Source organism: Notolepis coatsorum (assembly GCF_963971535.1).
Source record: "Notolepis coatsorum genome assembly, chromosome: 17".
Classification (NCBI taxonomy): Eukaryota; Metazoa; Chordata; class Actinopteri; order Aulopiformes; family Paralepididae; genus Notolepis; species Notolepis coatsorum.
The window spans coordinates 68,634,636-68,661,141 of NC_140181.1; the positions used below are offsets into that span (position 1 = coordinate 68,634,636).

Consider the following 26,506-nt stretch of genomic DNA (forward strand, 5'->3'; position numbering starts at 1 on the left):
GCGAACGGTAAGAGGACACTGACGGCATTTTCAGCGTGATTGTTTATTATTATTAATGCAAACTGCTCTGATCAATATATTACCCATACTACATAAAGCATTTACTGACGATCACGGAATTATAAACGACCCCCCCCCCCCGTTCATCCGCGCATGATCAGTCATAACGTTTAGGATCATGTACAGTTGAAATTTTTAATATAGCGTGTATCGCCAACAAACGGCATTTGATAATCTATATATGCGTTTATGGCTATATCTCACGTTCTAGGAATTACTGCAGAAAACGATAAAAACATATTTATATTCTAGACGGTATTTTTGTATGAATCTATGAATGAAAAAGTATAACATTCCTACATCCTGAATGATAGATAATCGATGTTGAATGGGCCATAGTAATGTCAATTTAGCAATACAATTAAAAAAAGTTATAGCCCTGCAAAGAAGGTGAACATCTCCTAGGCTTACAGTGCTGGCAGAGAGTGGTATAAGATGCTCAAATTGCGTGGCAGGGAATGTGTTAATAAAACGTGCTTAATTAAGTCGAATTCTGCCTTTGTCTCTATCAACTACATATAAATATTTATATAATTGTTTGCTTGATAGACGAAGGTTGCAACATAATTATGTAATGTCATGTCGTTGGCTGTGAGAGCAGCCCCACTGCACCCAGGCAGGGCAGCCGAGTGAAACCTTGTTGGCACACCACAGTCACGAAAGGGGCTACTTAATTAATTAATCCAATCCACTTTATTTATAGAGCACATTTAAAAACAACAAAGTTTACCAAAGTGCTGTACAAGTCCCACAACATAAGATACAAAAATATATAGGTAATAATAATAATAATAATAAGATAATTTTCTTTTCGAAGCTTTGAATTAAAATCGAAGCTCGGCCCCGAAGCTTCGATTGCCAAAAAAAGCTTTGAAGGTCAGCCGTATACACAACATGCATGACATCATGACATTTATGGCATAGGGACTAGTGGTCTGCAAGGGCCTTGAAATAAAGCCCGAGCCCTGCCCGAGCCCTTGAACTTGAGGCCCTGCCCGAAAATAAGCCCGACTGTAAATAATATTTTAAGCCCTAGCCCGCTGAAAACCCGAAAAAAAATATTATTATTATTATTATTAAAATATAATTTTTTTTGTATTTGTTTTAAATATTCGAAACACGGTTTTATATGAACGTAATAAATAAACAAAACTAAGAAGCATATACATAGCCTGTTTCGCAATGCCGTCTCTCCCAGTGCTCGCTTATATCTCTGACTCACACATCAGCCTCGTAAAATGTATTGAAGGCTATAGAATCTTCTTTGACACACACACACACACGACACACAATAGCCTACTCAGTCAAACAAACAAACAGAAAACAGAAATCAGATTTCGAGCAGAGCAACGTAATGAAAATCACAACAAAACAGGTAGCGAGTCGAGACCCAGCAAATAATAACATCACTCACCAGACGTCAGCAACGCGTTGAACACCGTTAACAAAACCGGCTACATACATCCCAAAAACAAATTAAAACGTTCGCCAACTGGCTATATTCCAACACAACCAATCGAGTTGAACTTGTCCCCTAGCTGACTTCTCCCTGCGCGCTGCAGTCCAAATGTTTCTCTGGCGCAAAAGAGAAAGCGAATCTTAAAACGAAGGTTATCCTATAACCCTAGTTATATGAAAAAAAAAAAAACGCAATTTAAAAAAAAAACGGCGGTGCCCGGGCCCGGCCGAGCCCGAATTATTTATTAAAAAAAAAGCCCTACCCAGCCCGAACCCGCCGGGCCTGGGCAAGGTTGCAGTGCACTAATAGGGACATACAGGTATATAGTACTGTTACATTTGTGACATATACGATATGGAAGGAAGGAACGTGCTTACAATTTGCAACCCTAGTTGAGTCACTAGGAGAGAGAGTGTAGATGTTGACTGTTGAGACCGTCACTAGGAGAGATAGTGTAGATGTTGACAGTCACTACGAGAGTGTAGATGTTGAGACAGTCGCTAGGAGAGGGAGTATATTTAAGCATTACAGCACGCGTTGGAATGCGTTATGAGTTTGTTTCCGGTTGCCGACCGACCCTTGCGATTTAGGTGCGACCCAATTTATTTTAAGAGTTTAAAAAATATATAATTTGTTTTACAATAAAGTGTCATAAAAATCTTAGTCAAACCTTTAGTATTATGGATATTAACCCTTTATTCGCCAAGGACGAGTTTCCACGTCATTCTCCGCCATGCGTAATCTGCCAATGACGCTGTAAGGCGTCTTTGAGATCAATATTTCAAAAATCTGTGATGGCAATCATATTTTACCCACGGAGTCTTGATATCCCCTGTTGATCTCCTCAACTCTCCAACAGTTCAAGAGCGCCATCTGGTGGCCGATCGGCGGATCGCCCAAACAGGAAATGAGCGGCAGGAAGTGGTGCTCATCCATATTCGGTCCGGCCACTCGCTATCGCTCGCGGGACTCGAGCTCGACACAATGGATAGCGATTCCGTTGCCAATAACTCGATAAACAACATGATTTGGACGTATACTATTATACAACCTGGAAATGGATTGCATATATCAACATCCCATAATAGCAATCTTTTTGCTCCACGCTCATCACCCAACGCTACGAGGAGACTGGGGTGAGTTTCAGCCTGTTTGTTTACCATTTTCGATACAAACTGCTATGATCAATATATCACCCATATACTACATGATTCATTTAACGTCGGCCATGGACTTATAAATCCCCCCCCCTCCGGTCACCAGCAGATGATGCGGCAAGACGTTTAGGACCTTGTGCAATTGAACGTTTTATTATGACGTCAATCGGTATCAAACTACATTTGATGATCTAATATATGTATTTAGGGCTATAAATCACGTTCTGCAGAATGCTGCGGAAAACGATAAAAACATATTTATACCTTATTAGACCGTATTTTAGTATGAATATGTGAATGAAAAAGTAGAACGTTGCTACATCCTAAACGATAGATAATTGACGTTGAATGGGCCATAGTAATGTCAATTTAGCAATACAATTAAAAAAGTTATAGCCCTGCAAAGAAGGGGAACTTCTCCATAGACAAATAGAGCTGGCAGAGGACGGTATAAGGATGTACATAAGCGTGGCAGAGAAAGGGTTAAACATGCTGGCAGAGTACATGCATCCATGTTGTTTTTAATTAAATAAAGAAAAATTAAATAAAGAAATTCCCCTAGATTTATTGACAACCATCCACAGAAAAAGTAGGTCCAAAAAAAAGAAGAGAAGTTGCCTTCGTGTGTAGAAGCAGCTCGGAGGTGCGCTGTTTCAAGGCATGCCATCTAAGAATGAAGTGAGCGTGTGTTATTGGAATGATTGATTGACATTTTTATTACAGATAGACAGTGCTACATCTTTATACTATACAATTGCCGAATTCATCCAACCTTATTTGCTATACAATAAACACACATTAATTGAAGCATAATGGAGATTTATTCACAAAACCAGCCGCAGAAAAAGCAGGTTAAAAAAAGAAGAAGAGAATTTGCCTCCCTATATATATTTTTTGAACCTACTTTCTATAGAAGCAGCTCGGAGGTGCGCTGTTTTAAGTGAGTGTGTTATTGATTGATTGATTGATTGAACATTTTATTAATGTCCGCCTTGTTTCGAACTGGTTATGCTTAGGCCCTCTTTCGAAGTTGCCCTCTTTTCTTTTTTTATCTACTTTTTCTCCCCATTTTCAATTTTTCTCCCATCCCAATTTCGTATTATCCAATTATCCTACCCTCCCCTGTCTCGAACGTTGTTAGACCATGCCTCCCACTGGTCGGCTGCAATGTGGACGAAGCCTTGCATCACGTGTCCCCTCCGGTACACGAGGAGGCAGCCGTCGCATCTTTTCACCTGCACAGCACGATCATGGACAATTTTTTGCACTACCTATCTTTGTGAAAGTGGCTTCTCAGCTCTGGTCCAGCCAGCTGAAGATTTTTTTTTTTTTTTTTTAAACTTTGGCCATCCCGCCGGCTCTTTTTTGCGTTTATCGCATTTTTCTCTGGTCAAGAATGACCGACAGACAGAAACAGGTTGAATGGGGGTACAGATGGGGGGGAAGACACTCTGAGAAAGGCACGGCTGCAGTCCGGGAATCGAACTTGCTAAACCCCAGATCCGTGACGAGCACTGTTGTCCCCGGCGCCGAAATAGCGCTCGAGGTACGCGGTGAGCTACTGGAGCTCCCCTAGCTGAAGACTTCTTAGCTTAACATAACAGACCGACAGTAAGTTTGGGGGAACTAATGGGATAACTGGGGATGTTGTTTGGTCCTGACAAGAGTCTCAAAGCAACTCTGAGGTCATGCTCAATGTCCAATCTGTTCCTCTGCTCTGTCTTCAGCTGGACCAGAGCTGAGAAGTAGTAAAAAAAAAAAAAAAAAAAAAAAAAAAAAAAATTATATATATATATATATATATATATATTTTTTTTTTTAATATAATTATTTTTTGATTAGTCGACTAATCGAAAATATTATCGACAGATTAGTTGACTACCAAAATAGTCATTAGTTGCAGCCCTACACATCCATTCGTAAAGATTATTGTCCGCCATCTTGGTTTCATTTCTAAAAACTCGAACTGGTAGAGTGATTGTAATTCGGTTGTGGGCGGGTTCTGGGATCACAAGCGTATGTTATAAGAAATAACCATGTATAACTTGTAGGGGTGATACATCGATCCAGATCGATATATTGATCTATTATCAATAATCAAATAGGATCGATGCAACGTAAAAAGATCGATTCATATTGCGATACTCTTATTTTGAAAATCCTGCGAGTCATATCCGCCGGCGCCCAGTATTGTGAAACCGCTCGTTTTGATACCTTTCACGTGTATGGGGCGCGAACGCTCTGGCACGAGTGGTGTTTGGAAAATTCGGTGGATCTCGCACTCTAAATTGCAATGCATTTCCGAAATTTTACCGTTTAAAGTCGATTCGTAGCCAGACGGTGCGGTGAAACTTTACGAGTTCGAATACCGCTGTTGCCATAGGCAGGCCGCTCGTTTTGATACCTTTCACATGTATGGGGCGCGAACGCTCTGGCACGAGTGGTGTTGGCAAAATCGGTGGAATAAATAATAAAGAAATAAAGAGTAACAAGAACAACAGTGTGGCTGGCAACCTGGCTTCGCCAGGTCATCCACACTAATTATATAATATATATATTTTATAATTTTTTTTTTAAAAGTATATATTTATTTTTTTATTTTTTTTATAAAACCAAAAACGATCGGTATCGGCAGTGTATCGGCCGATATGGCTCATAGACGATCGGTGATCGGTAGAAAAAAATGTGATCGGGGCATCCCTAGTTTTAGCCAATCAGAATCAAGATTAGAAATGTGCATGCCATTGTATAAGTTGAGACAGTCACTAGGAGAGAGTGTATAAGTTGAGACAGTCACTAGGAGAGAGTGTAGATGTTGAGACAGAGAGATGGAGTGTAGATGTTGAGACAGTCACTAGGAGAGAGTGTAGATGTTGAGACGGTCACTAAGAGAGAAAGTGTAGATGTTGAGTCACTAGGAGAGAGAGAGAGAGAGAGTGTAGATTAGGGCTGACCTTCGAATTTTTTTCGGCATTTGAAGCTTCGGGGCAGAGATTCGATTTGAATAAAAATATGCATCGAATCAATGTTATAAGACATTGATATCAGGAGCTATCTGTAGCTACTGCTAGCCGGCTAGATAACGTTAAGACAACGCCTCAGTGAACAATTTAGTTTAATGGGACATTTAGTTTTGAACAGTGAGCTAACGTGAGCTAACGAGCTAACAGAGGTATCATGCACTACTACTAGACTATTGCTGGAGCATTTGTTGATATCAGGAGCTATCAGTAGCTAGCCGGCTAGATACCGTTAGACAATGCCTCATGTATTAAACTAAAAGTGAATAGTTGACTGGGTCATTCTGTTTAAACAGTAACGATAGCTAGGTAGCTAACGTTAGCTCACGGTCGCATGCACCAGACTAGCAGACTGCCGGAGGCATAGGAGCCTCTTGTTTACACGAGTTCGGGAGGGGCAGTGGAGGAGGAGGAGGGGCTGTGCGCTGCTGCTGTGTGTGCTTGAGAGAGAAGTCAGCGACAGCGAGTGAGATCTCCGCTAAGAATTGGATCATGTTTTTCGATCGGTTTTATATTTTATATATATTATTTATACTGAATATCGGCCGATACCGATCGCTGGCCGATCGATTGGGGCATCCCTAATTAATTTAGGAGTGAAATGCGAATGAAGGGTTGAAATCACTACTCGCAAGCTTGCCCCCAAATATAATTTTCCACTTGCACGGCCCAAATTAAGGGGCAATTTGCGATCATCTCGTCGCAGTGTACAGCCCTGCTTTGAAGTATTTAAGACAGCCCTAGTGTAGATGTTGAGTCACTAGGAGAGAGAGTGTGTAGATGTTGAGTCACTAGGAGAGAGAGTGTAGATGTTGAGAGAGGGTCACTGGAGTGTGTCGTAGCAAAGATATCTGAGCTGTGAGTTCTCAGAAAGTTGGGGAAGAGGAGGGAGAGAGAGAGATATTGAATGTGTGCAGAAGGGTAGACTAGAGAGAGGCTGGCGGATGAATCTGAAAGAGGGAGAGATGTGAGCCAGGGGGTACTACTACTTGGTGAGGAAAGTTGGGGGTGGGGGGGTGCTGAGGGAGTGGTAGAGAGAAAGAGAGCGAGCAAGGGGGAGGGAGGGGGTAATGGAGTGGTAGAGAGAGAGAGAAAAAAGAAAGGGAGATGTCTTTGTGTAAACGGTAGCTGTCGTCCTCCTGTAGGCAGCTTCCTCATTGGCCAGCCAGAAGCCCCCTGTGTGAAGGAAGTATCACCGGGGAAACTTGTTCTCTCTCTCTCGCTCTCGCTCTCGCTCTCTCTCTCTCTCTCTCTCTCTCTCTCTCTCTCTCTCTCTCTCTCTCTCTCGCTCTCTCTCTCTGTGTTTTCCTCCCCGTCAGAGTTATTTTTAAATAGCAGTTCAGCTTCCTGCATCGAGCGAAGGCTACCAGCCACAGCATCCCTGCTTTGTTTTCCTCTGGGAGGAACTACCCGTTCACAAAACCAGAAAGAAAGAAAGAAAGAAAGAAAGAGAAAGAAAGAAAGAAAGAAAGAAAACGGGAGGAAAAGCCACAACAATGTTCTCCTCTTCTCCTCTCTCACAGTTTCATTGCAAGCTCTTTGCAAAAATGGGGGACGACCGACCTTTTGTGTGCAACGCTCCTGGCTGTGGACAGGTAAGCCCTCTCCCTTGTCTTGGGTTTCAGGTGTGTGTGTGTGTGGGGTGTCTGTCGTTGTGCGTCTTCTCCGGAAAGTTTACTGAAATGACTCCCATAGGTGTATTTATCTCTACTGACGGGGCACTGAAAGCTGAAACGGATTAACAGTAGCACTTGAAAAGGCACTTGATTTAATTGGAGCAGTCTGTCACGATAACGCAGTGTTGTTATTAACCATGAAGAGGCTCTGGCTCGCAGTGCCACCTCGTCGCACCCGCCCTCTTTGTGCCTACATGGTAACATGCTTGTGGTTAAGGCAACACCGGCTGATCGTCACCCAGAGGGCAGCCAGCCAGCCAGCCAGCTAGCCAGCTAGCGCTCTGCCCTCTGTCTTGTGAAACAATACTAACAACTCCTCCACCAGTGAGTCACTAGCAGCTCCAGTGAGTAATCAGGGCACCGTTATTGTTCAAACCTGTCACTGTTGACTTGTAGCGCCTGCAGCCACAGGTCTGAGCTACGCGAGTGACTCAGCTCAGAGCAGACGGCCTCTCTCACACATGCCAGGAACATGGCACGCCGTCCGCACCGCTATGTTGTGACTCGCAGCAGATTATGAGACTAATGTTCAAAGGCTTTGAGGTCTGTTTTCTTTTTTTTCCCTCTCTTTTTTCTTTGGCTGTCTGACTCTGTGTTCAGAATGAGCTGTACTACTATCCTCTGTGATTAGTGAACTGGCTTGTGAACATCTGTCGGTTGAGGAGGACAGGAGAAATGGAGGAATTCATGTGGTTGTGAAACATACAGTTGTGATTCAAAAGCCGCCTCCCCATTCTCAGAGTGATCAAAAGGAGTCACTGCTGCCGCTTCTGCTACACTGGCTCAGGGTTTTGAACAACAGTCGTCAGCAGTGCAACATGCGTCTGTCCAATGAATATGGTTTATTTGTCTCCCCCCGTCTCCTCTCATATCTTCATGGATACCCTCGGACACCATCCTCGCCAGCAGTAACATTTTAACTCCCTGTTGATTTGTTTGTGTGATGTAATTGCTCTGCATATTTAATTTATTGGCCTCATTATTAATTTAGCTGTCAGTATAAGGAATGGGAACACAATGTCCGGGCCAACCGATGGCCAATGCTTGGTTCAACACACTGAACTGTCTGTAGCCCCGCAGGTTTTGTGTCGGCGTGTTCAACCCGCCGATGTTGTCAACAACGTGCTTGAGATCACAGCAGCAGTGTGATTGCTGTGTTTTGCAATGCCATCAGTGTAATTTAAAACTGCACAAATGGTGTATAAATCAAGACATAATTTACTACCGGGCAACATCCAAAAGATTTTCATAGATAGAGAAGGGGGATATAATTTAAGAGGGAGACTTAACTTAAAACAGCAGACTGTACACACCACTATAAAAAGCATGTGCATATCTGTCTGTGGGGTGAAGTTGTGGAATAGTCTACCAGAGTTAAAAGAAAGTAAAAATACTGCTAATTTCAAAAGGAAGTACAAACAATGTATTCTTGAGTATGCCGTGGATGTTTAACCATGTGTTTTTTAATCAAATTGATTAGATCAATTGTTAATTTTTTTTTTATTGCCGATTGTTGTTAACTTATTGACTGCCACGCTGTTTTCCCATCTTTACTCAATGGCGCCAGCGTTATTGACCATTTCCGCAATGTTTGCGGACCCATCGTGTGTTCTGTATTATAGCTATGGAGACAATAGTATGGCTCATTTGACAGGCATTGTTTATAGTGCAACACTGACAAACCAGTTCATTTCTACATACTTTAGTTTGTGCGCTATTCCACGCTAAACGTCGCCCCTTTCCAAAATAATCCAGACTTTTTTTCTAGATTGTGAGATATGACGTGTTATATGCATATGCCCAAATCGTTCGGGTTGCCCGCCTGAAACCTATATTATTTCCAAATCAAAGGTATATACCATATATAGATGTTTCTTCACAAAATCATCAAGGGGGGGGGGGGTTGTTTTACGAAGCTGCATCAATACAAAAGCATGTTTTAGGTTCGGTAAAAGACGATGCTGTGATCGACAAGAGTATTCTTTAGGTTCGGTCAAATAGACCTAGAACAGACCTTACCTTAGTCAGAAGGTACTCCAAAATGAATAATCCCAGTAATCCCATCGCGATCGCAATTATTTGTATGCATTGGGCACGGCTAAAATACGGGAAACAATAGGTTCAGGCGATCGGATCTCTGGCAGATTGCTGTGTGCTGATTCACTTTGAGGGGGAGGGGTTGCACAGAGAGAGAGATACCCAGAGACTAGAGCCCCAGTTCAAACGGTAGGCGATACTGCCACCTGGCGGGATTCCATCGTCATTGCAATTTTTTTTGATCCACTTTTTCTCCCGTTTTCTATATTTTCTCCCATCCCAATTTCGTATCATCCAATTCAACCCTCCCCTGTCACGAACGCTGTTTCTTGCCTCCCACAAGCCGGCTGCAATGTGGACTAAGTCATACATAGCACAAGTCCCCTCCGGTACTTGAGGTAACAGCAGTCGCATCTTTTCACCTGCGCAGCTCGATCTCTCAGTGGCGAGGAGTAACGCGTGGGAGGCTCACGCTGCCCCCGACACTTCCTGATTCTACTGCGCAGGCGCACCAACCGACCTGTAGGAGTCGCTGTCCACAACGCCCGATCCCCACCCATCAGTTTCCCACCCCCTAATACGGCCAATGTGTATTAGTATGAACGACCAGCTAAACTGAAAGCAATGTGGAGCGCTGGGCTCGAACAGGCGAGCCCAGCGTCTCCGTCATTTGTGGCGAGCGCCTTGCCCACTACGCCACGTAGCCGCCCCTCGTCATTGCAATTTTAACGTAGGCAGCGGTGCCAGGGAGACACAGACGGGTCCACGCTAGTGTTTAGAATGGGGATCAAAGGAAAATTATCAAAGGATCTAAACCCGAGAAATCTCGGGTATGGCGGTCAACGGTTGGATTCGATTTTGGTTGATAACAAAGATTAATTTAAGATGATACACTGGGTTAGGGCATTTACAAGCTTGTAGCTTCAGCCCTAACCTTTTTGGCCAACTTGTAATTTGATTTGTGTGTTGTTGTTTTGCTAAATGGCTCGAAATAAACGTCATTCATTCATCAGAGCAATTTTTGCACAGATTATACCGGCCTAGGCTACATTCTGGGAATTGTAATAAGGCATGCCTTGGCTTTTGAAAATACCTTCCCAGGCCTATATATCTGCCATCTAGTGGGCTTTTGTTGCTGTTTATTGTTGTGCATTTAGATACATGATACCCTTCATGCAGGAGAAGAGGGTGTGTGTGATGTCTTTTCACTGCTGCCCTCCTAATGCCACTCTGGTCTACCAGGAAACTTTGAATCATGCCTATTATAGAATGGTGGGGGATTGACTCTTGGCTTTGGTCAGGGAGTTTTTACTAAGTTAACAACCCCCCAACACACACACGCACACACATACATTCTTGGCTATTCCCTATTTACTGTGTGTGGGAAGGTAATCCTAGCTTCCAGTATCTGGCACAGGGAGATTAGTTGGAGATAGTTTCCTTGCCTAGCCGCTAGGGATGGGTACCGTTCACATTTTAACCGATACGGTACCGGTACCTGTGAATCATTAACCTTTTTCCGGTACTTTAGTCTCTAAAAATGTAATCTACCTACCTCGGCTGTAAAAGAAAAAAAAAAACGTAATATTTAATAAATAATGTATTATTATTACTTTATTATTATTTACATCTTACTGATGTAAAGCACTTTGAACTGCAATCGCCTGTATGAAAGGTGCTATACAAATAAAGTTATTATTATTTATTTAGAACAACATATATATATATACACACAGTCAGTCACACACATATCAAATTATTCTTTTCATATGTATTATCTGAGACAGCGCCAACATGCAACGAGTCGACAAGTTTGGTTGTCTCTCACCTGGGGCAGTGCAAATAAAACTCTGGTGACCAATGAATAATGAATCTTTTTAGAAGGCTCTGGGGCAGTGTGACACATAATTATGTTTATTATATATATCTATGGTGTAGCTTATGTTAGCGGGCCTCCGTCATCTTACTACACTTAGTAAGTAATTTACTCTCATGCTTGCTCGCACACACACACTCTCGCTCTCTCTCTCGCTCTCTCTCTCTCTCTCTCTCTCACTTTCACTCTCACACTCGCGCACACACACACACACACACACACACACACACACACACACACACACACACACACACACACACACACACACACACACACACTAAGGCTGAGCCCGAACGTTCGAACGTTCGTTCGTTACGCTGACATTCGGACTTTAATTAATAGGTTCGAACGTTCGGTGAAAAAAAAATAAAGGATGCGCACGGGGGTTGAGGTGATGTGAATGCGAGGCGCTCGGCTCAACCAGTATGGTCTGCCGGGCTGCAGCGGGATACTATTTCTCAACCAGAGCTCTATTTTGATTGACAGGCGATTCTGCCAATTACGTCACACCGCTTGCACCCGCCTCTGCTGTTACCACCAATCGGCAAGCCTCAACAGACTTACCGTAGCTACCGGGGAGCCGTAGTTAGCTCCCCGCCGAGGAAGTAAGTAATCGGTAACAAGGTTTCCGTAGGTGAACCTGCAGACGGATCATTAATGAATACCATCCTTTTTCGGCCACGGAGCGCGAGCTTCATGGCGGGAGGTGGTTGCGTTTGAAACAACAGCAGGCGCACGGTGGACAGACCCGTCCACCGTCTACCTCGGAACGGTGGTAGGGCGGACGGGCGGCAGGCGTGTTGGGAGCCCGGCCGTTCCGAGGTAGACGGTGGACGGGTCTGTTGAGCCGAGGCGTGCGCCTCTCCTCCCGGCTCCCCTCCCCGTCGACCAAGAGTGAATACCTGTTATTGAACGTGTAACACTAACTATATAACGCCACAAAACGAATGCATTTGTTTATCTAGCCCCTTACGTGACTGCAAGGGCTATTGTTTATCATACTTTGATTCAGTAGCTTGTTTATTTTCTTCTGAGTGCTTTGTTTAATTACATATTTACATGAACAGCCACCACTGTAAACAACATGTTTTTCACCAATAGACTATGCAATGCCGCCCTCCGTAGGATCTATAATAATACAATAAAAAAAAAAAAAAAAAAAAAAAAATTATTGGGCGGCTAGGTGGTGTAGTGGGCAAGGCACTCGCCACCAGTGTGGAGACGCTAGGATTTGCGTGTTCGAATCCAGCTCTCCACATTGTTTTTCAGTTTGGCTGGTCGTCCGCAGTAATACACATTGGCCGTATTACGGGGAGGGAAAACTGAAGGGTGGGGATCGAACGTTGTGAACAAGCGACTCCTACAAGTCGGTTGGTGCGCCTGCGCAGTAGAATCAGGAAGTGTCGGGGGCAGCGTGAGCCTCCCACGCGTTACTCCTCGACACTGAGAGATCGAGCTGCGCAGGTGAAAAGATGCGACTGCTGTTACCTCAAGTACCGGAGGGGACTTGTGCTATGTATGACTTAGTCCACATTGCAGCCGGCTTGTGGGAGGCAAGAAACAGCGTTCGTGACAGGGGAGGGTTGAATTGGATGATACGAAATTGGGATGGGAGAAAATATGGAAAAATGGGAGAAAAAAGTGGATAAAAAAAAAAAAGATATATTATAAAAAAAATGAAAAAAATAATTTTATTAAAAAAAAATTTTATTAAAAAATTTAAAAAAACGAACGTTCGAACGTTCGTTCGATAAACCCTGGCGAACGTTCAAACCCTAAAAACAGGGTTCGGGCTCAGCTTTAACACACACACACACACACACACACACACACACACACACACACACACACACACACACACACACAAAGAGTGCCAGCTTGGTTTGCACAAGCTGAACCAACATGTGTGTTTTTTTGTGGTAAACTAAATAAATAAATAACCGAAAAGTACCGACGTGTTTCGGTAGGTACCTTTTTAAAAGTACCGAATTCGGTACCCATCCCTACTAGCCGCCCTGTACAGAGGAGAGCGGCGAGTGAGACATGTAGTTGTATTGGCGATGCTGCCTCCCCGCCTGCCTGGTGGGGCTAAAAATAAGCCCCCTGACACTTGACTGCGTTTCCACTTCGCTCTCTCACGACTGAACTTGTAACTGTGACACGGCGCCCGAAATAGGCTGTTGGGAGACGGTGAAGGCCGGAGCGCCAGCCACGCTTATTCCTCCTACGACTCTCGACTGATTCACCTCCTCACTTCTCCAAAGCCTCTCCGACGAGGAGAAGAGCCCGGTGTGAAGGAGGAGCGACCGGAGGAGCACTTCAATAAGTCTGGTGCACTCTGTGTCGGGTCTACTGTGGCTCCTCAGCCGGAGACGCACCGATACGGGGGAACAACACAAAGGCTACTGTGGAGGTTTACTGAAACACAGCCTAAAGCGTTGGCTTGTATAAACACACTTGCATACAGAAAAAAATAAACTCACACTTGCTTCTGGTTTTGATGCATCAGCTTCTCCTCCTCTGGGAGGTTTACGCCGCGGCATTTGATCACACTTTTGTCTCTCTGTTGGTCATGCTATTCAAACTGTCTCCCTTGCGGTAGAATATTTCTTGGAATATTCACAAAATCACAAAACAGCCGTACTGTTCTCTGCCTTTCCACTTTTCAAGCTCAGCCCAGGCCATGTGCCGCTAAGATATTCAATGCCATCTCCTGCAGCTATAAAAGGGCCTATGCAGGGCTTTTTAATACACGAGGTATTGTGCAACGCAGATACAGTTGTCTTTGTGTATCACAAAATGATACAGTATACGCGTGTTAGACAACATCTCAGACACATGAGCCGTGTCCGGATTGTGTGTTATGTGATTTCTGGGTTAAGGTGCCATCTGTCCTCAGTTCAGCAGGGAGGGGAAAGTAGGCGAGGCTCTTCTCACCTGCAAGGTCTAACTCCACTCAACCACCTCTCGCTTTTCAAGTTCAAGTTTCAAGTTGTTTTATTTGTCACATAAGGTACAGTGTACACTACAGTCAAATGCTTGGTTCTGTATGAGCTTCCTGAGATTGCTTCATACAGTAAAAAAAACACTATACAAAATATACAATAAACAAAACTAAAGTGCAAAATGCTAACAAAATGCAAAGATTTCACTCTTGTTGTCTCTTTCCAGAGGTTTACCAACGAGGACCACCTGGCTGTACACAAACACAAGCACGAGATGACACTGAAGTTTGGACCACCCAGGACAGACTCCGTCATTATCGCAGGTACCGCCTCTTAACAAGGTTACAAAGAATCTTGTGTTAGGGCAACAGTGGCTCAGGAGGTAATCGGAAGGCTCCCGGTTCGATTTCTGCTCCTCCTGGGCAGCGTGTCAAACTGTCCTTGAGCAAGACACTTAACCCCTAATTGCTCCTGATTAGCAGGTCGGCTCCTTGCATGGTCGCCTCCGCCGTCGGTGTGTGAATGTGAGGAACAAAGATTGTAAAGCGCTTTGGATAAAAGCACTATATAAATGCACCATTTACCATTTATATATAAGAATGTACTTCTATATTTCCATAGCAGTGGTTCTCTCATTTCAATGTCAAGGACCCCCAAATTTGTATGCATTAGGCAACGGACCCCCATGAGATTTAGTTCCGGAGACGCCTGTCTGACAAGATCATTATTGTTGGCGGTCTTTTTTATTTTATTTATCCTTTATTTATCCAGGAATGTCCCATTGAGATACAAGATCTCTTCTTCCAGGGAGTCCTGACCAACACGGCACACAACACGTTTCAACATAAAACAGGGCATTAAACAAAAAACATACAATTCAAATATAAATACAGAAGGCCATTTGTGCAGTGGCAAGGAGCATAATCAGATCAGCAATAGCATCAGGTAAAACAGTTACATGTTTCATAAAGGGCTAATCGTAGCATACCTTTAAAAGCATTCACAGTAGGAAGTGCCTCTAGACAAAGTTTTACTTGCAGCGTATTCCATAAAAAGGGAGCATAGTGGGAGAATGCAGCTTTACCAAGCTCTGACTGCATCAAAGGAACATTTAAAAGCATTCCATTTGCTGCTCGTCTGGTATTAAAAAAGCAAGTATAAAAGGACAGAAGTCTGGAGATATATAAGGGCAGCTTACCTAGCAATGACTTAAGGATAAAAATCAACAGGTCTAATCTGATGGAGGGGAGATATGAGAGTGAAACCTATGATTAGAGTAATTCTTATATATTCTCATCATAGGCGGCGGGTGAGCTGGACATTAGGGTAGGCTATAGATGGGATGGGAGTCGTGCGGAGCGTGCAAAATTTTCCCTTTTTCTTTTTTGCTTGCACGCAAACGGTGATGTCCAGGTTCTGATGTCATACAATACACACCCACGTCTACTAGGCTACTACAGCGAGCCCCACTCATTTCATATAGTGCAAATTAATTGTTCAAATGAAGGCATCCAATATGATTAACCATTGTCTTACCTTAATGCAACAAAAGTTTCGGATGCGCCTCATTGGGAAAGGCCGTTCACAAGTTGCGGTGCCGACGGCAATGAAGGAAACATTTTCCGTAATTTGGATCTCATCATGCTTTGAAAACAATGTACATAGTAGCTCTAAAAAGTTTCCACGGTTTGATTAACTCTGACTCAGTCTCATCATGCCCTCGTAGAGCAAGCCCTTGGCCTCAGGTGATCCGTGTTATGCCCAGGCGGCATGTAACTTGGAATGGAGTTCCAGGTCTTGGCAGCTCTCACGGAGAGGGCTGATTTGCTAAATGTACTTGTCCTTAATGGAAATTAGCGTTAGGATTCTAATAGACGCCACCCGGTACAACAGTTCTGAACCCGAACGCGGAACTGCAAGTTTGTTGGTAAAAGACTACACGCAAACCTGGATGTGAAAAATCGGATAGTGGGGGTGGGGCTAGAGTCAGACCATGGAGGATTTTGAAGACCAGCCTGGCATCGGTTAGTTTGATGATGCGGCGTGATTGGTTACTGCCTGCAGTCTGGAATGTTAAACGGCCACCACACCTACTGCCATTGACACCTTGGTTGGCCGACCCTTGCGTATTGTCACCACCGGGCTGCAGCAGCCCACACACACACAATATCGTAGCCTAGGCTGCCTATAATAATGCACAGACTGGGTCGGCATAGCCTCCCCTGGCCTTATATACGCGCCGCCTATGATTCTCATTGAATGAATGAATGATCGATCATTGCATTTATATAGTGCTTTTCTAGACACTCAGAAGTGCTGTACAATGTAGGGTGGAAATTGCCTTGTAGCACTCCATGCTACGCAGGATCAATGGCTGCCATACACTGGCACCAGGCACACAGTGGTGGAAGAAGTACACAGTTCCTTTACTTAAGTAAAAGTAGAAATACCCAGATAAATGACTAATGGTAAAAGTCCTCCATTCAAATTCTACTTAAGTAAAAGTATTTGCTATTGAATGTACTTGAGTATGTAAAGTAAAAGTACACATTCTACATGCCGTTTGTGTATTCCAGTGCTTGGTAGCATTCAAGCCTTGATCCATTGACCTTTAAATGTTATATTAATGTGGTATGTGATCCAGTTATGCTACTCTCATTAGGTCCTCTTGAAGTTGATAGGCTTCAAATGTGAAAGTATATAATCTTCATACATTTTTGCCATGTTTTCTATGCAAAATATTTTTCTTCAAAGTAACTAGGAACTGATAAATGTAGTGGAATAAAATGTAGAATATTTCCTTTGAAATGTAGTGGAGTAAAAGTATAAAGTTTCCTAAAATGAAAATACTCACGTAAAGTACAAGTAGCTCGAAATTGTAATTAAGTACAGTACTTGAGTAAAAAAAACGTAGTTACTTTCCAACACTGACTACACAATGGCTCAAAGGCTCAGGAGACGGGGATTCATATCAGCCAATTAAGGGGGAGGGATGTCAGAGACCTGTTTGGGAATTTGTCAAGGAATGTTGGGGGAACCCTCTTTGTGATGGGCGCCCTGGGTTCTTTTTACGACCAAATTCAATCTGGACCTTGGTTCATCTGAAGGACGGCACTCGCAACTGTACAGTGTCCCTATCACTGTAAGAGGGTGATGTCATTGGGCTATTTCAATCAAATAAGTGAGTGAAGGAAATAGGGCTGAGCCCAAACGTTCGAAGGTTCGGACCTTCGTTCGTTATGATGGCACTCAAATCTTAATTAATGGGTTCGAACCTTCTTTTTGTTATTTTTAGTTTTATTTATTTATTTATTTATTTTACACAAAAAATATATATCAGAATGTGATATATATCAGAATATCACAGTACTATGTTGTGTTTACAATAATTTGAAAGTCACAAAAGTCACGCACAAACACAGACACAACACAGTCTAGTCGAGATGAGGAGGGGTCACCATCATACATTATCAGGAAATTAATCAATCATGCAAAAAAGACAGAGAGAGAGACTCACTCACCCATCTTATTTCATAATACAACTTTTCCGAATGGACGTTTGGATTAAACCAAGTGTATGCAGTGATGCTGAACTTTCCCAGCGGAACACAAGTTACTTAACACTTTGAGTGCCATGCCCGAGAATATTCGGGTTTACGACCCGACCGTTGAATGCCACGTCACGGCTATTCTTGTTTTTTTTTAGTTTTTTTTTTATTAGCGATCTGAAATCATATTGCATCATGCGAGCCTACCGTTGGAGATCCAGGGACCGCCAGCGATCAGATGTGAAAAAAGCGCCCCCTATCGTCTCCCAGATGGTAAATCACCCTTTTGGAATGGACTCAATGAAAGTGAATGGGAGAACGGATTTCTTACTCCACATTTTACTTCTCACTGATGCAGCCGGGGTCTACCAGAGTTCATTCTGGAGCCTCTGAGCCGCACGGATCATGTGTTCTATTGTATACACGGTTGATCAATACATTTATCGATTTTTTCAAATGGCGATCGGAAATTGGAATAAACCATTTGGATACCATCTGACCTCAGGTAAGGAATCTATGTTATCAGTGTTAGGATAATCAGACTCGTTTTCACAGAAATAAGCGTTTATGTGATATGTGATATGGCTGTTTTTACTGTAAAAGCCATGAGGAAATAAGAGCAGCGATTAATACTATCATCTAGCGTTTATTTGAAAACGATTCATAAATAGGCCGAAAAATGACAACGTTCTGGAATATTCCAGTAAAAGGCGATTATCATAGGCATGGGTTGTTTTTCCCCGGAAAACGGGTGATTTTCAAAATGCTATCAAACGGAAATGAAGCGATAAAAATACAATAAACAATAAACAAGACTCCAAATGCTCCTTATGTACAAATGGGGATGAAGGGACATTTATGCACATGTACTGGGACTGCCCACGAATTAAGATATTTTGGAAAGAAGTGACCCAGCAATTGTCAAATCTCTTAACTCTGGATATACCTGTACACCCCTCTGTATTACTGCTGAATGATGTCTTTGAGCATGCAGTACCTCCACAGCTAAAGAGATTGGTTTTATCCGGTATCACAGTGGCTAAAAAGCTGATAGCATCACGATGGTTTCAACCGGAAAAAATTTGCCGTAAGGTCTGGATTCTTACATATCTCGATGTGATTTATCAAGAAATATCAACAGCTAGAATTTTGGGTCTCAATGAATCCAAAATGGCAATGTGGTTAGAAGTGGTGGAGAGAATAAAAGCCAGCATATAATGGTAGTGTCTGGTTAGGAACAAATTATAATGGTTGGATTATCCAATGGGGGGTCCGGGAGAGGGGGGTACGAGCTGGAGCATATGTGTATTTGTATATCCTATTGTGTGTTATGTTTGTTTATGTGTTTGTTTAAAAAAAAATACACAAAAAAAAAAACACAAAAAAAAAATACAATCTGCCTTGCCAATGTTGACTGGAAAATGAGTCTTTGATAAGCGACGGGCAGATTAGACAAATAGCCATAATTTAAAACATAGATTAGGCAATATTAACGTTAACATTGGCCGTGGACCGTGGCATTCAAGGGGGTAAAAAGGAAAACACGGCCGGCGCTCAAAGTGTTAACGTTACACAGGTATGTTATGCACGTTTTAGCTATGCATGAGATTAGGGATGCTCCGATATTGGTATCTGTATCGGCTGCCGATATCAGTAAAATAGCTGGATCGGGTATCGGCAAAAAAAATATATATATATATATATATATATATCAGATTTTTAATTTTTTTTTTATAATAAATAAAATAAGAAATAACCAATTCAGTACATTTATATCTGTGTTAATTTGTTACATTTAGTTTCACTAAGTTAGGAAAGTAATGTTTTAAGTCAAGCCTGATGTTGCCTTGCACAAAAGAATGATCCCAGTGTCTTCCACACGGTGACAGTGAGGCATACAGTTTATTAATTGAATGAAGTTTATTTTCTGTCTTTGTTTACAACAAATCAAAAACAAAATTTTTTTTGATCCACTTTTTCTCCCCATTTTCAATTTTTCTCCCATCCCAATTTCGTATTGTCCAATTCTACCCTCCCCTGTCTCGAACGTTGTTAGACCATGCCTCCCACTGGGCTGCTGCAATGTGGACGAAGCCTTGCATCACTTGTCCCCTCCGGTACACGAGGAGGCAGCCATTGCATCTTTTCACCTGCACAGCGCGATCTCTCAGTGGCGAGGAGTAACGCGTTGGAGGCTCACGCTGCCCCCGTCACTTCCTGATTCTGCTGCGCAGGCGCACCAACCGACCTGTAGGAGTCGCTGTCCACAACGTCCGATCCCCACCCACCAGCTTTCCCACCCCTAACACTGCCAATTGTGTTAGTATGAACGACCAGCCAGGCTGGTAGCAATGCCGAGAGCTGGGCTCGAACCCAGCGTCTCCTGCGTTAGTGGCGAGCGCCTTGCCCACTGCGCCACTTAGCCGCCCAACAAATCAAAAACACACTTGTGATCCCTTACAATTCTTAAAAACAAAATATATATATATTTTTTTACTTTTTTGGGGAAATAATTTGGATTCGGATCGGTATCGGTATCGGGACTGAAAAAGTCGGATCGGTGCATCCCTATGGCAGGAGCCGTCGGCCAAGATGTTGTTTCAACAAATGTATTCACAAAATGGATTACCATCCAAACGTTATTGAAGCCTCCTGTGACCAGTAAGTAGGTACTACTACTTTTAATAACCATTTTTGACCGCAGCAATATGCGCATATGTTCTACGCTATGTGCCTAAAGTGAAGACTCGACAGTACTGAACCATAAAAATTATTTAGGACCACATTTTTTCCATGATTAAAAACGATGGTTCGATCGTTTTCGGTAGGTACCTAAAAAACCCTGCCGAAGTTCGAATCCCAAAAACAGGCTTTGGGGATAGCTCTAGAAGGAAATAATGGTGAAATTAAACCTTTTCACTAGGGGCCCCCTGAAGGACCACCGGGGGACCCTGCTTTAAAAACTATAGGACCTTTAACCTCATATTTATATATTCAGAGTTAATTATATTGTTTACACATCATTTATCTTTCTACTATCTACACCTGTTCCCCCCTTCCCCCTCCCCCATGCTGCTATGATGCCCAGATTTCCCCCAAGGTAATCAATAAAGGAATATCTTATCTCATCTTATCTAATCTTGAAGCAGAAAAATCGGAACTCTTTTTAGAGGCCAGGTAGAGTGAATTTTTAACAGGAATCCTTCACCATTCTTGGTGGAACAGGGTGCAGAAACTTACCATTTAACATCTTACAGAGTTCCAGAGTACGACGCACATGGTATGAACGACACCAGGACGTGGCATACAGCGTACAGGGACAGCGAAACAAACAATAGACCTCTCTCACGGGTGACCTCTTTCCGGCTGCTCTCGTCTCTTAGCTCGCGCAGTCATAGGAAAATGAATGGACCATTAATACATCGCTCTTAGCTGTCGTCTGCAGTGAATGCAGGCTGTGGTTCCCGCGTGAACAAGGCCTTCTAATATACATTTCTCTCTCTGATAACGCAGGGGGTTTTGAATTTTGAAGCAGCGGTTAAAATCTTTAACCAGAAAAAGCTTAGCATTGCAGATCAGGTCACCAGCGTGATCAGTGCATTCTCTGCAACATCCGGTCATTTAGTGTTAGCGATTTGGCTTAAAATAATTAGAGCATTAACACATTGAGTGCCAATGACAAGATGTCCTGTCCTAACTCGCCATGCGTTGAGTGCCAATGACGAGTTTTCTCGTTATTTAATCGTTATTTCTTTTATTAGCGATATCCATTCATTTTTCATCCATCCAGCCTGACGTTATCATTGGGAATGGCTCTGAGCTCGAAAAGGGCAAAAACCGCCCCCTATCGTCTCCCGGATGGTAATGCACATCATTGGATTGAGTGGGCATTGTGCATCAGAAAAAAACTCCGGTCCAGGGTTTCCCCATCTCTGGCAAGCAGTGTCTGTTACTACATTCACTGGGGAGGCTGGGAGGAGCTTTCGATTATGTGTTTCGGACTATAACGTTGGATCAATAAACACGATCGATATTTGGAATGGCGATCAGGAATTGGATTAATCTTTTTGCAGAAGATCTGAGGTAAGGACTCACAGTTTTGCGTTAATCAGATGTTTTTTTCACAGCGATCACAACGTGTGTGTGTGTGGCTGTGTGTGTGTGCCGTTAACGCTAAGCACGGCATGAATAATCGATTTTTCAGCCCGCTTCTCTAGCGTGCATAAGTACACATATACTATCGATAATCTAGCGTTTATTTGAAATCGATTCATAAATAGGCCGAAAAATGACGACGTGTTTTGTGTATTCCACTAAAGGGCTATTATCACAGAATTTCTCTGAAATTACTAGAACTCTCCGAAACTATACTCGTATTCAAAACGGTCTAAAACGGAAATGTACCAATGAAAAAACAATCCATTTCATACATGTTGACTGCAAGCAAGTCATTGATAAGCGAGGGGTGTTTTAGACCCATAGCCATAATTTAAGATATAGTTTATAGTTTGCAAATATCCCCAACCTCCCATTGACTAAAGCGCTGGCACTCAAGGGGTTATCTGGGCAAAGGGGCGTGGCACCCAATGTGTTAACAAACTAAATCCTTTCCCTGTTAATCCCACATGCAGCATCAAGGACAACATTACTGGTAAATGGGAAAGGAAAAGACTTATTCATTTTCAAAGGAACCAGGGCGTGAGAGGTCTATACAGTGAGTAGAGTTAGTATATGTGTATGCCGCACCTATATACATACCGTAAATCCTCTAATAGTGGAGGGTACTAGAATAAAGGACGGGCCTCTTATATAAGCCGGGGGTTTGATACATGGAGACAAATACAGGCCGGCTTCCAATACAAGGTCGCAAAAAAAAAAAAAATTGTGCCGTGATATAGAATGAGATAAACTCTTGCCAATGCAAACGTTGGCGTTAGCTAACGTTGTCATATCTAGATCTGTGGTGTCGGCTGGATGACGTTGGCTTTGTTTTGCAAACGTTAACGTTCGCTATCTATATGGTGTTGGCAGGCGGGGCTGGCGTTGTCCAGTTGGCATTACAGATCATGATGGCTATGATAGCGTTAGCTAAAGCTACTGCATGTTACTGTATCAATGCAACTCGATTCGACTGAGGTAGTCGAGAAGGTACCACGCGCTAAATCGTCCCCGGACCCTGCAACCTATAGACTGTTCCAACTTCAGTGTGTTAATTACGTTAATCCACCACAGTTTCACCCTGACAAAGCAAATACTCATGTGATCTGTATATGTTTATGTCTAAATAAAATCAATCAATCAATCACAATTACAATTGGCCAGTTTGTGAAATTAAGGCCTGCCTCTTATATAAGCCTCTCTCTAATAAAGGCCTGGTGCTCTTTGCAGCTGAGGTAAATACAAGACCTGTCCTATATTTGAGGATTTACGGTAGTATCAGCAGCATGGCTTAGATCAGCGGTTCTCAGACTAAGGGCTGCGACTCAAAGTGTGGTCGCGGGTAGGTGACCGTGTGCATTGGCAAGTAAAAATAATTTAAACTTTTTTTATTTAATTTTTTTAGAAACGTTCTGGCAACATATTTTGGCTAAATATGCCTCGTTTTATAAATGTGTATTGATAACATAGTGCTGTAATAAAATGTTCTAATAAATATCCATGATCAAGTTCAACAACGTGTGCTTTTATTTTGATATTCCTTAATTCCATGTTGAAATTACGCAATACATTAAGTGTGGGGTCGCCAAAAGAAATCCTAAATAAAATGGGGTTGTGGTATAAGTTTGAAAACCCCTGGCATAGATATATAGATAGATATTTTATTGATCCCCTTGGGGAAATTCAGGTATCCAATAGCTCATCAGTTGACAAACGTTAAAATAGACTGACATAAATGGACACACAATAAAATTGTTAAATGAGTAAAACAATGTGGTGGACAAACAATAAAAACAGTACTTAAGTTAAAAAGTGAACATTTAAAAAAAAAAATTGCTAGCAGCATTAAAATAGATCAATAAATTAATGTAATTGCACATTGTTCAATGGGGGGGGGGGGGTGCGAGGTGACTCATGAACCTCTGCCCTCGCCTGTTAAACAGTCTGATGGCTGAGGGGACAAAACATCCCCTGTACCGCTCAGTCCGTGAGCGCAGAGATGAGTTGTCCACTGCTCCTCTGTCCTGTCAGGTTGTGATGGAGATGGTGGAGGTGATTCTTCATGATGTCCTGCATCTTACTCCTTGTGCGTCTCTCCACCCCTTACTGAGTCCAAGCTCCTAGATGGATATGTACTCGGTACTCCAGTGTTTGTGTTTGTCCAGCATACAAGGAAGTAGTTATACCGAGGCGGCTGGGTGGCGCAGCGGACATTGCGCTCGTCACCAACGCAAGAGACACCGGTCTCGAATCCGGCTGTCAGCGTTGCCTCCGGCTTGGGCCGGCCGTCATACTGACTCAATTGGCAGAGTCAGTGGGAGGGGAGTCGATGGGTGGTAGTCTGGTCGTTGTAAACAGCGACTCCTACAGGTCGGTCAGGGCGCCTGCACAGCAAAGACAGGAAATGGCGGGGGCAGTGAGCCTCCCACACGTTACACCTCGCCAATGAGAGTCCGCGCTGGCAGGTGAAAAGAAGTGACTGGCTGCCTCCACATGTATCGGAGGGGACATGTGATGGGCTTCTATCCTCCCTACGACCGGCCAGTGGGGGGCACATGCGAGCAACGATCAGGACAGGGGAGGGAGAATTGGCACGAGAGGAAATTGGGATGGGAGAAAAATCACAGAAAAATGAGGAGAAAAAGTAGGTAAAAAAAAAAAGGAAGTAGTTATACCGAAATACAATGTGCAGCATCAAAGATGTAGGTTTTTTTTATAGAGCGTCGACACGATACGACTGAGTTCTAAAGGAATGCCAAACATGGTAGTATTTAGCGTTTGGTTTTGAACACAGTATTAAACTACGCAAATGATCAGCATAATCCAATATTGTTAATAAGCCCACATAAAGATTTCCACAAACACTTTTACTACTTGGAGTGAGTCTGCTTCTAAGTTAATTTGCTTGCAGGCCATAAATACATAATGAAACTATGTGTGAAAGCAGTTCATTGAAGGTTTCATAATGTTTTTAAAATGTTTTCTTCTCTTTCTCTCTCGCGTTCCTTGTTGCCAGACCAGACACCTACTCCCACCCGCTTCCTAAAGAACTGTGAGGAGGTCGGTTTGTTCAGTGAGCTGGACAGCAACTTCGAGCAAGAGTTCCGCAAGGCGCAGGAGGATGACGACAAGAGGGCCAAGAACCCTGTGAGCTACCGGGGGGTGGGTGTGTGTGTCCGTCTAAGTGCGTCAACACACAGGATTATATGGTTCTTCAGTGGAGGCCATGTTGTGATTTCAGTACTTTTCGGACTATAAGCCGCGGCTTTTCCCCCCATTTTTGAACCCTGCGGCTTATATAACGGTGCGGCTTATATGTGACTCGACGTGACCAAACCCGAAAATGTAAAAATCAAAATATAGCTTTTTTGACTGCATTGAAATGTTATTTATCTGTTCCCTTATTTGCTAAACTTAATACAACTTGTAAATGAGTTAATTCTTGTTATTTGTCCGACAGTATTGTGTCCCAATGCTAATTACATATGGTAATTAAACATTAAAACACCTGCGGCTTATAGTCCAGTGCGGCTTATATATGTACACATCATTCAATTTAGCTGCTGCGGCTTATAGTCAGGTGCGAAAAGTACGGTATGTTTCGATTAAATGTACAGCCATCATATGGGTAGTTGCCATTGTGGGGGGGTGGCTTTTGTAAGAAAGCTCTTGAAGCAGGGGCCTTTTGGGGGGTAAAACAATGTCCCTGGAACTTTTAGACACTGGTCCCTGCGATGGAAATGCACAAGTTCCTCAAAGGGTTCCTAGTTCCAGAGGAAAGTTCCTGTGGTCAAAAACGGGGCTTTTGATGCCTGCTGAAGTGTCATTCTTCTTTTCTGTCATAGTAGTATCTCATTCTGTCATAGTAGTATCTCATTCTGTCATATTAGTATCTCATTCTGTCATAGTAGTATCTCAATCCGTCTCTTTCCTCAACCTCCCCTACAGCTCCCGGCTCCTAACTTGGTGGCTCTGGACATGAGCCTGCAGACACCGTCGGACGTCAAGGTGAAGCAGGAGTCTCCTGTGGACATAGACTCCACCCCACCGGGCAGCCCTGACTCCATCTCCAGCAGGTCGGACAGCAACGATTCTCTGGTGAGAGGAAAGGTCTGGGATATAACAGTGGGCGGGTCTAGGTCAGTGGTCAACAGGGGGCTAAGTGTGTCCAGGCAAAAAAAAGTAAACAAATGCTGATGGTCGCATGAGCTGAGTATCTAACATCTAAGTGAAGGATAATCTGTGAACACAATTTACCCGTATTGCCGTTTTTAATTTTCACTAACAATTTAGTGGTCTTGAGCTTAAATGAACTCCAGACACACAAATTAGAGTGTCTGCTGCTGCCGACCTCATGACATTAATTGGCAAGTGCGTGCCGTGCGCATGTTGTGATTTACTGTTCTTCACTGTGAGCTCTGTTGGTCCCGAGCAGGATCGTGGTGGGTTCCTGCCGTTTGGGGAACAGTTTACGGCTGAGGGTAATGAGCTAGCATCATTTTCAGCAGTATGAGCAGTAGGGGTTTCACTACACCACACCGACACCACTTCATCCACTACTACACCACAG

The 26,506-nt window shown here is 43.1% G+C and overlaps 1 protein-coding gene across 5 annotated transcripts in view; it reads left to right on the forward strand.

Annotated features, from left to right (window-relative positions):
- atf7a (activating transcription factor 7a) overlaps window positions 1-26,506 on the forward strand; it is a 62,852-nt gene that overhangs the window by 19,137 nt on the left and 17,209 nt on the right. For 3 of the 5 annotated variants that reach the window (XM_084333913.1, XM_084333914.1, XM_084333916.1), the window contains exons 1-4: window positions 7,166-7,291; window positions 14,457-14,553; window positions 24,953-25,098; window positions 25,885-26,034. In XM_084333913.1, coding sequence (XP_084190039.1) covers window positions 7,193-7,291; window positions 14,457-14,553; window positions 24,953-25,098; window positions 25,885-26,034 — 492 coding nt within the window. In that variant the 5' untranslated portion in view covers window positions 7,166-7,192. Of the gene's footprint in view, window positions 1-7,165; window positions 7,292-14,456; window positions 14,554-24,952; window positions 25,099-25,884; window positions 26,035-26,506 lie in introns of those variants that run through there. The other 2 variants (XM_084333915.1, XM_084333917.1) reach the window with 2 other exon arrangements.